This window comes from Octopus bimaculoides, chromosome 24 (assembly GCF_046866305.1).
Source record: "Octopus bimaculoides isolate indiv1 chromosome 24, ASM4686630v1, whole genome shotgun sequence".
Classification (NCBI taxonomy): domain Eukaryota; kingdom Metazoa; phylum Mollusca; class Cephalopoda; order Octopoda; family Octopodidae; genus Octopus; species Octopus bimaculoides.
Genome location: NC_142951.1, coordinates 11,550,908 through 11,565,520, shown reverse-complemented (window position 1 = coordinate 11,565,520; position 14,613 = coordinate 11,550,908). Strand labels below are relative to the sequence as shown.

General features: G+C 40.4%; 2 protein-coding genes across 4 annotated transcripts in view; one reads left to right on the top strand and one right to left on the bottom strand.

The window, feature by feature from the left end:
* LOC149131194 (uncharacterized) overlaps window positions 1-6,995 on the top strand; it is an 8,458-nt gene extending 1,463 nt beyond the window's left edge. The window contains exons 2-4 of one of the 2 annotated variants that reach the window (XR_016238284.1): window positions 1,343-1,491; window positions 4,718-4,942; window positions 6,843-6,995. Coding sequence is in view for 1 of the 2 variants with exons in the window: in XM_089341533.1 (XP_089197659.1) it covers window positions 1,343-1,491; window positions 6,843-6,947 (254 nt within the window). In the remaining variant the exon portion in view is untranslated. The remainder of the gene's footprint in view (window positions 1-1,342; window positions 1,492-4,717; window positions 4,943-6,842) is intronic. The other variant, XM_089341533.1, reaches the window with a different exon arrangement.
* LOC128250786 (uncharacterized) overlaps window positions 1-13,758 on the bottom strand; it is a 43,348-nt gene extending 29,590 nt beyond the window's left edge. Inside the window, exon 1 of one of the 2 annotated variants that reach the window (XM_089341531.1) lies at window positions 12,131-13,758. The gene's annotated coding sequence lies outside the window, so the exon portion shown is untranslated. The remainder of the gene's footprint in view (window positions 1-12,130) is intronic. The other variant, XM_089341530.1, reaches the window with a different exon arrangement.
* Between the last annotated feature and the right edge of the window lie 855 nt (window positions 13,759-14,613).

Genomic DNA, 14,613 nt, shown 5'->3' with positions numbered 1-14,613 from the left:
TGTATATTTGTACCCTGTGTCACTTTGATGACATGAACTGCTCTCTCAATCAAAAACAATAATTCTTTCTACTATAGGCACAGGCCTGAAATTTTGACGGAGTGGACTAGTCGATTACTTTTTTCATCAAACCAAGAGGTTGAAAGGCAAAGTCGACTTCGGCGGAATTTGAACTCAAAACGTAAAGGCGGACGAACAGCTGCTAAGCATTTTCCAGACATCCTAATGATTCTGCTAAGACGCTTGCCTTATTAATAACAATAACAATAATGATTTATTTTACTTGCGACAGAGGAATGAGATGAGGTTACTGCTTCCATGAAAAGTGAATAATCAGGTGAAATTCCATTATTTAGAGAGCCATATGCTGTCCGGGAAAAATGCAGGAATACCACGGTTAAAGTAGATTTGATCCGAGGTCTTCTCAATCAAGACTAACTTGTGGTTAAACAAAAATGAAACAGCAACAGTGAGTTTCTATGTGATCAATCGCCCCGCTAGAAATACCAGCCAAATCTCCGTCATATTACATTTTACCATCGTAAGAGAAGGGAAGCAACATATAGAATATTGTTTTAGATATCCTCGAAAGGTAGGATTGTCACGGTTGGAAGGTTTTTATAATATGTATGTTCGATCAGAAATAGCATGCAGTTAAAGAATAACAATCACAAGACACCACCACACCACCACAACGAAATAAACAAAAGCAACAGCAATAACAATAACAAACCACCAAAATAACAAGAAATACAACAACAACAACAAAACCAGCAAAACTGAAACAACAATAAAAATAACAACGCCATCAATACTGGCACTCCGTCGGTTACAACGACACGAGTTCCAGTTGATGCAATCAACCGAACATCCTGATCGTGAGATTAGCATGCAAGTGGCTGAACACTCCACAGGCAGATTCAGCGTGACATAGAATGTGACAAAGCTGGTCCTTTGAACAACAGTCACTACTCATGTTTGCCAGCTGAGTGGACTGAGCTAACGTGAAATAAAGTGTCTTGATCAAGGACACAACACACCGCAGTGGCTCGAACTCACGACCTTACGATCGTGAGCAGGTTACCCTAACCACTAAGCCGCGTGCCTTCACACGACCTCAATAACAACAAGAACAACCACAACACCACCACCACTACCAACACTACCACCACTAACAGCAGCAGTAACAACAGCAGCAAAAGCAACAGCATCAAGAATTAAAAGAAAACAATACAATGCAAAGTCCATAACAATAACAATGAATACATCTGCAGTGACATCTACAACAACAACGGCCATAATCACACATTTACTAAGAGCTTTTTGTTTCTCTATTTCTTAGTTTCTAATGAACGAGTAGCTGAATGCTATTCTTTTGATCAAAAGTTGGACTGTAATTTCTACACATGTGTGAGTGAGAGATTACCTTGCCCTGAACTACTATATGTGCACAATCAGGAACCTGTTTATTGTAAAAGACCCGATGAAAAGGTAAAATGATTTTTTATGCTTTTTATGGTGTGGCAATTTAAAGTTCTGATTGAATGAGCGAAGAAATAGAATGACAGAATGAGTAAAACAAGAGCGAAAGAAAACAAGAAACAAAGAAGGAAAGAAAGCGAGAAAGAAAGACAGAATAGATGAAACAAAGATAGACAAGCTGACAGATAGATAGATAGATTGATAGATAGATAGATATAAAAGACACGAGTTTTCGTCAGGGTGACTGAAAATAATAGACATACATTCTGAGTGCTCAATTTGGTATGTCATCAAAATTCCAGTTTGAACTGCTGTTGAACATGCGATTTTGTGACTGCCTTTCTGAAGCGGCTAGAAGTGGTTTTCCATTGAACCGATAGGTATAGATTAAAACAAAAAAGAAAGGGAAACGGTTTCACAAGACTTGACAAGGACATTAAAGTTACCTAATGAATACATACTTTAGTTGGATTTCTCCTCCCTTTTTAGACAAAATGAACTACAATAATATCATTGATTAGTAATGCTTCTCCACTCTCTTTAACCTCTCACTCTCGGGCTATGGAATCCTCACTCGATACGATGGTCCTATAGCTGGGACATACCAGAAACAAATGTTAGAGACTACGTACACCGCTTTACTATATAGCTAAATTCAATGTCCTTGCCAAGTTTTGCCTAACCATTTGCCTTTCAATTCTATTTCAGTCTGGATAGATAGATAGATTGAAAAATAGATAGATAGATATACATAGAGACATACAGACGGAACAGCCTGCTCGTGAAATTAACATGCAAGTGGCTGAGCATTCCACAGACACATGTACCCTTAACGTGACACAGTGTGACAAGGCTGACCCTTTGAATTACAGGCACAACAGAAACGAAACAGGAAGTAAGAGTGAGAGAAAGAGTACAGCAGGCTTCGCCACCATCCCCTGCCGGAGCCTCGTGGAGTTTTAGGTGTTTTCGCTCAATAAACACTCAAAACGCCCGGTCTGGGAATCGAAACCGTAATCCTATGACCGCGAGTCCGCTGCCCTAACCACTGGGCCATTGCGCCTCCCATGTGTGTGCGTGTGTATGTATGTTAGTAACGTGTTATGGAGTCAAATCAGTTTGTTAATATACATATATATTCCCTTATATTCATGTGTCTAATTCATAAAAATGTCGATCGTAATTATTATATGAAACAGAGATAATTAGTAAAGCAATCATATTTGTATTCAGTTATTGATTCATAGTTTATTCTATATAACATAGTATATTTAAATTGAGAGAGAACAGATATATGCATACGAGCTTACGTTACACGCATTTAAGATTAGTACGTAAATATATTAAATGTATTACTAAATCAAGATTAAAATTATCGATATTTGCATCTAAAATAAGATGTATTATATCCTGTGATTAATTGATAAAGATCAATATTCAATATTATTATTAAATTGATATTTAAGTATTATATTTGTTGGCACTCCGTCGCTTATGACGTCGAGGGTTCCAGTTGATCCGATCAACGGAACTGCCTGCTCGTGAAATTAACGTGCAAGTGGTTGAGCACTCCACAGACACGTGTACCCTTAACGTAGTTCTCGGAAATATTCAGCGAGACAAGGCTGGCCCTTTGAATCACAGGCAAAACAGAAACAGGAAGTAAGAGTGAGAGAAAGTTGTGGTGAAAGAGTACAGCAGGGTTCGCCACCATCCCCTGCCGGAGCCTCGTGGAGCTTTTAGGTGTTTTCGCTCAATAAACACTCGCAACACCCGGTTTGGGAATTGAAACCGCGATCCTATGACTGCGAGTCCGCTGCCCTAACCACTGGGCCATTGCGCCTACACACGTATTATATTACATAATATATAGTATACACAATTTATATTTATATTTTCTCAGTCACACGGTTTTGCTTTCAGTCCCACTGCATGACATCTTGAATGAGCGTCTTCTACAATATCCCTGTGTTGCTCTAAGTCTTGTGAGTGTATTTGTGTGTTTGAGTTTTCCCCCACCACCGCTCAACAACCAGAGTCACTTAGTTTACTTCTCCAGGATTAAAAAAGTACTGGGTCTTGCTTGTTTCGCTAGCCCCTTCTATGTGATGCCCTGGCATCATGAACTCACTCTACTGTCTGAAAGAAACAAAATATAAAAAAATACCTGTGTGGCTGTGTGGAAGAAGATTGCTTCCCAACCACATGGTTCCGGGTTCAATCCCGCTGCGTGACCTCTTCGGCAAGTGTCTTCTACTATAGCGCCATGCCGATCAAAGCCTTGTGAGTGGATTTGGCAGATGTAAACTGAGAAGCCCATCGTATATATATATACATATATATATATATATATATATATATAATGCATATATATATGTGTAAATATATATATTTATGTGTATATGTTTGTGTCTGTGTTCGTCCCCTAGCCTTCACATGACAACCGATGTTGGTGTATTTACATCCCCTAACTTAGCTGTTCGGCAGAAGACCCGATAGAATAAGCACCAGGCTTACTAAGAAAAAGTCCAGGGGTAAGTTTCTTTGACAAAAAGATAGTGTTCCAGCATGGTCACAATCAAATGACTGAAAGAAGTAAAAGAATAAAAGAGGAGATACGTATGTGTGTGTGTGTGTGTGTATATATATATATATATATATATACGTGCGTGTGTACGTATATTTTCGTTTCGTTTTCTATTTGTAGTTTCAGCGTAGAGCTGTGGCCATGCTGGGGCACCGCCGTTATAAAATCTTAAAGCAACGAACAAAATGCATTGTCCGTCTTCTTTCTCTCTACATACATTATGAGTTCAAATCCTGCCGAGATCAACTTACATCTATTTGGTCGATAAAATAAACTGCACTTCAAATACTAGAGTCGATAGCATTGACTATCGCACTCCCACAAAATTATTGGTCTTGTGTCTAAGTTGGAAGTTATTCTAACAATTAATAACCTTTTTATTTTTTTATTTTTTAACCTCCTACCAACTTGCCCAAATCAGCCAATCTGCCAAAGGGTTTAATCGGATTTCTTATGCAATTCCTGGAAAACATTTTTGTAATCTTTAATTATTGTAATCGATGAAAAAATATTCGAGGTAAATCGGATTAATAGATTTATTATTATTATTAATTATTAATCACACACACACACACACACACACACACACACACAAGAGACTTATAAACCAATTCCTTTTTCACTGAGAGTTTTCTACATTTTTTTTAGATAAATCTATGGATGGAAGCTATTGTAAAATGCTACATGAGAAAACAGAGATATATACTCACTTGTAAGAGTCACTTGTAGTTTTATTGACAGATTTTTCTTAGATATGCAAAGGGAGTGTTACCTGGAAAATGCTTTCTGCACAATCGGCTGGGCGAACCGTGATTCAATTTACCAGTTTTTCAAGAATGCTAAGACTAAGCCCGTGTCAAATACTTTTCATGTGTAAGTAACCAATAGTCATATTTCTTGCTGTTTCTTTGTGGTTGTTATTGTTATTGGCGTTATGTCACTCCAGTCCAGCTGTGATCAAACAAACACCATTATGGCGTTCGAGTAGTCGATTGGACGACATGTCTTGACAAATAGTTAAATTGTTTCGGATATCTAGATGGATATTTAATTCGATGATACACAATAAAGCACCACCTTCCACATGCAGTGACCCGATGAATCGTTGTTCGGCAATGTGTGCTCTTTAGTGTCCAGATGTTTCCCTGTACACTCGCAGATTCTGTACACTTGCAGATGTCCACAACAGTGTCAGGTGAGACGAGACAGATTTGGTCAGACCGCACTTGCTGCTAAAGTATGAAAAATATTATCTTCAAATGTACAGCACAGACATTACCTCGAAACACAAAAACAATATGATTATGGAAACTGTCTTTGCTAATCACCCATGATGAACATAAGTTATTAGTTGCTGTGTAGTAGTGGTGGCAGTGGATGTAGTCATGGTGGTAGTAGAAGTGTAGGTGGAAAGGTATAGTATTGGTGATGGTGGTGGTGGTGGTGGTCGTCGTGGTCGTGGTCGTGGTAGTTTTGACGTTAGTGCAGGTGGCATTGATAGTGGTGGTGATGATGGCACTGGCGTTTGTGCTAATATTATTGATGAGAGAAGTGATGGTGATGGTACTATAGTGAGGATGGTTGCATTAATGTTAGTGATGGTGGTGACTTTGGTGGTAGTGGTGGTGGGATTGATGTGGTATTGATAGGGGTAATAGTGTAAGAGATGTTGGCATTGATAGGGTGGTGATGATGGTGTTTACGGGTATAGTGCGGTGGTATTGATGAAAGTGTTACAATGGTTTTGGTGTTAGTGGTAGTGGTATTGATACTGGTGATGATTGTAGTATTCGTGATAGTGGTGGCGGTATTACAGTTGTCGGGGATGGTATTGGTATTGTTAGTATTCAAAATATCAGCTTCCTCCTGTTTGGGCATGTTTGTTTCTTTGTGATGAAACCCGTGTTCTTTTCTTCCTTTTTCGGTCCTCCTGTTTTCTCCTTTCACGAATCATTCGACCTTGTTTCTAAGCTAGAAACCCCTAATCACACAAACACGTGCGCAAACGCTTATAAACCATTTTATTTTTCACTGACAGCTTTCTATTCTTTTCAGGTAATTTTTTTCAGTGCTGCATACTCTCACTCAACCACATAGTCGCTTGTTCATTACCTTATTCAATGACCTGTAATTATGTTTATCTATCTTCTATGCTTAGTTATCACCGGATAGTGTTATAAAGAGCCATTATAAGCCTTGTCACACTGTGTCACGCTGAATATCCACGAGAACTACGGTAAGGGTACACAAGTGGCTGAGCACTCCACAGACACGTGTACCCTTAACGTAGTTCTCGGGGATATTCAGCGTGACAAGGCTGGCCCTTTGAATTACAGGCACAACAGAAACAGCAAGAAAGAGTGAAAGTTGTGGTGGAAGAGTACAACAGGGTTCGCCAGCATCCCTATATATATATATATATATATATATATATATATATATATATATACATATATATATATATATATATATATATACGTGTGTGTGTGTTTGCATGCATGTATACGGTGTGAGTCAATGAGAGAGGTTCTACGTGATTAGTTGATTTGAAATGCTAACCATATCTTATCTTCCACGGTTCACTCCTTACAAGGCTTAAATAACAATGAAGTCTGTGATTTATTCCTAAAACAGAAAATAACTTTGATGTTATATTCATTTGATATTCACTTTTTATAATAAACCATCTTGCTGAGTACCCAGTTCAGACTACGACAGAAAAAATCTTGCGTTTAATTTTACAAGAGACCAATCTTTTTTGTCTTTATTGTAGGTTATGGTCTCAGCTTATTCCTCTAGGTTATTCCTGTTCCAGAACATTTGCGGAATCATTCAAAAAATGGGTCGAAGAAAAGGGAAAAGTGCTATATTGAAATAACAAGGATCTGTGTATTTCGTTTCTGGAATAAAAATGAAGTTCAATGTTTGCTTAATGTTTCTAATATTTGATTTCGTATACTGAACCGTGTCACCAAATAGAAGTAGTAGTAGTAGTAGTAGTAGTATCAGTAGCAGCAGCAGCAGTAGTAGTACAGGGGTGGGTAAAAGTAGGTATACAGTTGCTTGACCCAAGCATTCATCTATGTCCTCAGAAATCATAAAAGTCGGCTTCCGATGAACTCAGCAACTCCAGTAATCGTTGGATTACAAAAATGATGATACCCTTTACCTGAATTTAGACGAATATGTATATATTTAATTTATCTACCTATTGATCTACCTTATTTACCCCTGAATTTTTGAATTTTGAACTCTCATCCGACATTAAGTATAAACATCAAATTCTTAAGCGATTCAAATAGTTCCTTCTGGAAGCCCTTACTTCGAATTTGCGTTAAAAATTAAGAGAAATTGAGAAAAGAAAAGTACATTCCATTTATATTAAGCAACTATAAACCTACTTTTCCCCCACTCTTGTAGTAGTAGTAGTAGTAGTAGTTTTCTTACATAGATATAAATCCTGAAATAGGGTGAAGGATTTGTCGATTACATCGAACCTTGTACTTTATCGATCCCAAAAGGATCACATTGTTTTTTTCTGCTATAATTACAAAGCCTCACATTTTGAAGTGGCGGGGGCAGGGTGGTCGATTTCATCGACACACCAGAGGTTAAGAGTCGAAAGAAAGGCTGCAAAGCATTTTGTTGAACGCACTAACGGCTCTGCCGGCTTACAACATAATAATAATAATAATAACAACAACAACAACGTTGAAGAATACCTTAGGAATGAGAACCCAGGTTCGAAATTTCCCTAAGACACCTGATGAAGGCTGGAGTGTATATCAGCCGAAACGTTGTGTTAATAACAAACAAGATGAGGACAAATATCTGTCAAATGTAAATAATATAATTATTTATCAGTATAAATATTTTCCTAAATGGAGTTAACATGCTAGCTACTTGATAGAATCATTAAATGGGTGTCTCCTCCATTAATTTATTAATCGATTGATTAATTATATGTAAATATATACATAAAAGAGTAGTATAAAACAAGAATCCAGAGAATCGTGTGGCTATTACAGTAATCTCCTACGAACTCAGCTTTCGGTTCACATAGTACTTAATTACAAATTAAAGTAATTATGCCAGTACAACTTAAAATGTAGAAGATACGAGCTATGAATTATTCGACGAAGAACATATAAGAGTTATGGGAGTTGAACGTAGATTTGCTTAACAATATGAAATCCATACGATTACAACCGCTTCACAACTTTCTTCTGTTGTATTAATCTCAGAGTGCAGGACTTTATATGTACAAGTTAGCATTAGTATTGGTTTCAAATATTGCCACAAGGCTAGAAATTTCGGGGAGCGGGGGTAAGTTGATTAGATCGTCCCCGGTGCTAAACTGATAGAAGAACGAAAGGCAAAGTCGACCTGGCGGAATTTGAACTCAGAACGTAAAGGTGAATGAAATACCAATTTCTTTATTGCCCACAGGGGGCCAAACACAGAATGGTACAAAACAACAACTGATTGGGATCAGTAATGCGAATGGTTTACATAAATTTGACTTTAAAAATTTTATAAAATATTTAAAAAATCGAATGATATTAACAGTAGGTTAGACAACACAAATGAAGCGATGATCAGGCCACGCTCCGACCCCACAAACCCCGATCTAACGCTGGCACCTTTTTTTTTCTTTTTTTTTCCACACGGTTCCTTGCACGCACAACACTCGTGCAACATGCTTCCATTTCTTTTGGAACGTACACCCCGACAAACATCTCCTCTCCAGCCACACTTTCCTTCTCAAATGAAAAGTAAAAAAATGAACGTAAATTGTGGCCAGAGATAAAGTTACTTGTCTTAATTCCTTTTATCCTCGTCTTCCATACTACCTCTTTCGCTATTGCTACAACCGTGAGAAAACAATTCTTACCTTCGTTTGTTAAAACTCCCGGTGGGTCAATTTTTATAATTGACTCAGTCGACAGCTGTACTCTTCCTTCGCCGGACAACAGGTGTTCAGCATAAGCCCACATTTCAGATATCTCCGGACACTGAACAATAGCATGAGGGACGGTTTCCCTGTCTCCCCCGCATCTTGGACAGGTCGGCGACTGACGCTTACCGTGTCTTGCAAGCTTATCCCAAACGGGCAAGGTACCTCTGTAGCATTGCCAGGTTAAGGACTTTTGGAAGTTGTCCAACGTTCTCAACCCGAATGTACGGTGAAACAGGCTGTCCAGTTGAATAAATACGAGACTTAGAGTCGCCCCCAGGCCATCGTCGCATTCAGACTCTACCAACCCACTATATAAAATCCGTGTGGAACCCCCACCGCTGGCGTTTCCCGAGCGCCGGAAAAGCAAGAGGGCCTTACGACACTCTTTATGCCATTCACTCGACCTCGGTCTACGAGAACACCAGGCTTCCTGCTCGCAAAAACTTTTGAACTCGGGGAACATTTGTCAGGCCAGCGGAGACCACACCCGTTTACTATCCAGGAGAATCCAGAGGTGCCTCAATCTCAACGCATGCCTGCGCATCATTAACCAAGGCATCCCTAAACCTCCCTTTAAAGGCTTTTGACAGCAGACAGCGTTTCACAAGTGGCGACCTGCACTTCCACAAAAAGCGAAAGAGCTGTCTCTCCAGCCTGATCAACCACGAATCCGGACAAGGCACGACGGTTAGGCGGTAAGTAATGACCGATGCGATAAACACATTGGTCACCTCCGCCCTCCCTTTCATGGATAGCCACCGCCAAGACCAGGTCTTGACTACTGCAGCCACCCTGCTCAATACCTCCGTCCAGTTCTTCTCTATCTGGAGGCCTGGACCAAACCAAACTCCCAGCAACTTAACCGGTCCCTCCGTCCAGCGCCCAACAGCGCTGTCTGAAGGCATCGACTTGCCAACCCAAGTGCCGAGTTGTAAGCCGACCGACTTTTCCCGGTTAATCTTTGCTCCTGCCACCTCCTCGTAAGCCTCAATAGTCTTACTCACTTCACGTAGGCGTGCTACTGAGGTTACGCTGATAGTGATATCATCCGCGTAAGCCGTAACAAACTCCTCTAGACCTGGTTCTCTCGGAATGCCACTCAACCTCCGCAGTAGTGGCTCAAGAGCCACCACATACAAAAGCGGTGAGAGCGGACATCCTTGACGAACCGAGCGTCTGATACAGAACGGCTTCGAAAGGAAACCGTTCACCCGAACTATCGAGTCAATGTTGTGGTACAAAGCAATAAACCACCTGAGGAAGCCAAGGCCCAAGCCGAACCGCGCAAGCACAGTCGCCAGGAATCGATGGTCAACCCTATCAAAAGCTTTAGACTGGTCCAAATGTACCAGTGCCCCACCTTTGCCAGATTTATTATCAACCTTCTCTATGGTATAGCGAATAAGATGGAGGGTATCCTGAATGGTTCTGCCTGGGATGGCACATGTCTGTGCCTCCCCCGACTATACCATCCGCGACACGCGCCAACCTTTTCGCTAAGACCTTGGCCAAAATCTTCACTTCTGCGTTTAACAGAGTGATGGGCCTGAAATTCTCTATAACGTCCCCCTTGTCCTCTCTGACCAACGTCACTACTCCCCGGCGCACAGATCTGGGGATAAACCCATTCTGTTGCCAGTTTGCGTAAACGTCAGCCAGTAGATGCCCGAACAAGTCTGGCATACATTTATACAGCTCATACGGAAGATCATCAAGTCCCGGCGACCTACCCGCTTTACAGTCGGCCAAAGCCACCTTCACCTCCCCAGGCGTGATTGGCCCTTCGCAAGACTCCGCATCCGACCCCGAGAGACACGGCAGACCGGCAAGAAAGTCCTCGAGGGCTCTCCTACCATCAGGACCGCCGTCACCCCCGGACACCTGGGCGAAGTACTCCCGAAAGGCCTCACACATTTTCTCGGGTTCGTTTATCAAGACGCCAATATGGTTCGTCAAAGACCGTATCTTGGAACTATTTCCTTGCCGAGCTTCCACCACTCGGGCCCATCCAGCGGCCTTGATTCCTTCACTTCCCATCGCACGTAACTTAGCTCTAGCAATACTTCCCATGTGTTGGGCTTCAAGATGCTGGTTTAACTCCAGCCTTTTCACCTTCACTTGGTCCGCATTGCCAGTCCTCCAGGCTTCTTCTAGTTCCTTAACTATACCATCTCCTATTCTACGTCCCTTCTTAGCTAAACTTATGCTAAACCTAATAGACTCATATTTGATGGCTCTTTTTAGGGCGTACCACCATTTGTTATTAATGATGGTACCTGTCAATGCCCTCTGAATTAACATCTTGATCCGCTTTCTGTATTCCTCAATCGCCAAAAGGGACGTATTGAGTTTCCAGTAGCCAGATCCCTGACTATGTAACTTGTCTATTGTCAGTTTACAGGTAACCATCTTGTGGTCACTGTAGCTGACTGAAAAAAACTGTGGACACTTAGCTATGGACTTATCTGTTTCTCTAATTAAAATCCTATCTAGATATGTTCTGGTAGACCCGTCACTATTTGACCACGTCCACTGTGGAGTGTTCGGATGTTCCAACCTATATGGGTCTGCTAGCTGAAAGTGACTTAGCAGATCCCGTAAGCCTAGGTTGCATTTTCTGTTCGTGTTCGAGCCAACACAATCTCTGTGTGCCTCACATATTGCGTTAAAGTCTCCTAACAATACTAGCGAATGCGACGTGGCCAGGAACTTGCCCAGGTCACGAAAATATTCACTTTGCGGGCCCATAATATTGGGTGCATAAATAGCAACTAGCCTGATTATCTTGCCACAACTGAATGTCAGGTCCAGAACGACCAACCTGCTTTCTGGATCAGAAAAAAACCAACTTTTTCTCGGTTACCCGGTTTCTTTTTAGTAGGACCAACACCACACCCCCACCTCCCGCCCGACTCGGAGAAATGTATTTCTCGTAGCCGTTCAAGAGGAGGGACAGATCTCTTGGCCTCTTTACTCGGGTTTCCGTTGCAACAATCACATCCAATTTTCTTGACCTGATGTCATTTAGGAAGCGTCCTTGCTTCCAGCTAGACAACAGGCCACGAACATTTAAACAACCAATGTGAACAGACATGTCTTACCTGTTAATCAGGGCTTGTCCGGTGGAGAGGGACTCTCCACCTTTTCTTGACATCGGGTCGGAGGTGGCAAGTCTTGAAAAATGGACCGGTTAAATTCCAGTCTCATTGCCGATACAGATGTTCTGTATGTATTTAATAAAATCTTATGAGTCTTTGAATCCATTTCGTATAGTTCATAATTTTGAAATTTTTTCAGACAGTTCAGCTATTCTGGTGGCTGATTTCTTTGCTTTTATTTCTCTCATTAAATCAACATTTTTGCTGTGAAGTGCTACTATCCCTCTGTCCTCCACTTCTTTCCTTGTTATTTGTGGTCGGTTTCTTTTTGCTGCTTTTGTTGGTCGTTGTTCTATAGTAGTCGCCACTCTCGGTTGAGCTGCTGATTGTATTTTTCTTTTGTTTGTTGTTTTCTTCTCGTCTTTTTCTTCTTTTTCTTCTTCTTCCTCTTGTTCTTCTTTCTCCTCTTCCTCGTCTTCCTTATTTTCCATGCAGTTCCTTCAAATGTGGCCTAATTTGCCGCACAAAAAACACCGGGGCTTTCGACCCTCGACAAAAACGTTGAGGAGCAACTCTTCCCCAACTTCTATTTTTTCTGGAAGTTGTTCAATTCCAGCCTGTTCTCCTTGAATTAATAAGTGGACCGTGTGGCCTATCCAATATGGTTTTTCGGTGACGATAGCTTGAAGTATATTTACCTCATCTACCTTCTTTGCCAGGACCGCCGCCATCAACCACATTGAGTCAATTTGAGGTGGGACTTTTGTTATTTTTACATTGGATGTCCTCATCCCCATGTAAATCGGTATCAAAATTATATCCTCGGTTTCCAAGGATTTTAGAGTGCACTTGTGCAGTTTCACTGTTTTTAAAATGTACCTCAATGGTACCGAATTTTTTGCCTCTTGCAAGATACGTAATGTCCTGCCAAATGGGCTTTAGACCTTGTTCAATTCTTTCTTCGCTCACTCGCTCGATTTTCCTTCCTTTTTTGCAGTAAACTTTAAAAATAATTGGGTTTTTTTTCTGTTAATAATAATTCTTCCGGTGGTTGAACTTTGACAACACCGTTTTCAATTTTTAGCATGTCTTTGTATTTTAATATGTCGCTTTTGTTTGTCGACAGCTGGCGGGTTCCGCCGACGCAAAAATTCTTTTTTGCTTTTCTTCTGTTTGTATGTTTTTCACATTTATGTTCCTCCTTGTAACGGTACAATTTGATAGCTCTGGAAACTCCTCTTCAGAAGAATCCGAACCTTCTCCCAACAATAAATTTTCTATATTTTTTCCTCCGGTTGACTCCTCTTCGCCAGACGAACATACATTATTCGGCATCTTGCCAGCAATTACTGTTTCCCCCATAGGGGAAACACACGATAGTTTTCAAACGAAGACTATCACACAATAGTTATGACAAGAACACACAAAAACAGTTAATTGAAACTTGCACTTACTGTACAGACGCACTCAAATAACTAGTAACAATCCAATCTCATGGAGTCGCTACACCGCTAAGCACCTCAACCGGTGTCACACAGACGAAATACCGCTAAGCATTTCTCTCAGCATGCAAGCGATTAAGCTAGGAGTTCTTCTTCTTCTTCTCTTCCTCCGTCTTCTTTTTTTCTTATTCTCCTTCTCCTTCTCCTTCTCCTCTTCCTCCTTCTCCTCTTCCCTCCTCCGCCTCCTCCTCCTCCTCCTCCTCCTCCTCCTCCTCCTCATCCTCATCCTCCTCTTTCTTCTTCTTCTTCTTCAAACATGCTTTTGTATTTTTACATACATATTTTATATATTTTTTCCCTTTTCGTGTGTATACGTGTAATTAAAAATCTTTTGCTATTTAAGCAACCAGTAAAACATATTTTTCAGTTTGCAAACGGCTACTTGAAGTTCGAAACTCATATTAGAGTAACTCACTGTAAACATTATTAAGATTAAAATAAAGTTATCCCTCACCAAATGCCATCTCTGCTCTGCTCATGTTTTTCAAATATATATAATACTGTACCAAGAACTATATTTTTATTATTCTACTATATCTATCTATCTATCTATCTATCTATCTATCTATCTATCTATATATATATATATATATATATATATATATATATATATATATATATATATTTGTTTTGCAAGATTTTTTATGTGAAATCGTGTGTTGAGACAGAGGTTGTTGTACTTGGGGATGGTCATATTGCCAGTTTAGCCAATAAAAACACACGCACTGTATATTTGGTGTTAATTTGCTTTAGCTTTATATTACATTAATCTTAATCTTATTTCGGCCAGAGTTCTTTCGTCACACTTTTGTGACCTCATCAGTGGTCCTTTGTTGCCTTCTTTCTTATGTGTGTCTCACCTTGCTAACTATCAGCCATTTTGTATTTTGTATTCCTATTGTATGTGTCTACGCATGCGTGTCCTTCAATGTGTCTGTGTCTTTTGTAAGTGCATGTGTGTATGGGGAGTGTCTGTATCACCTA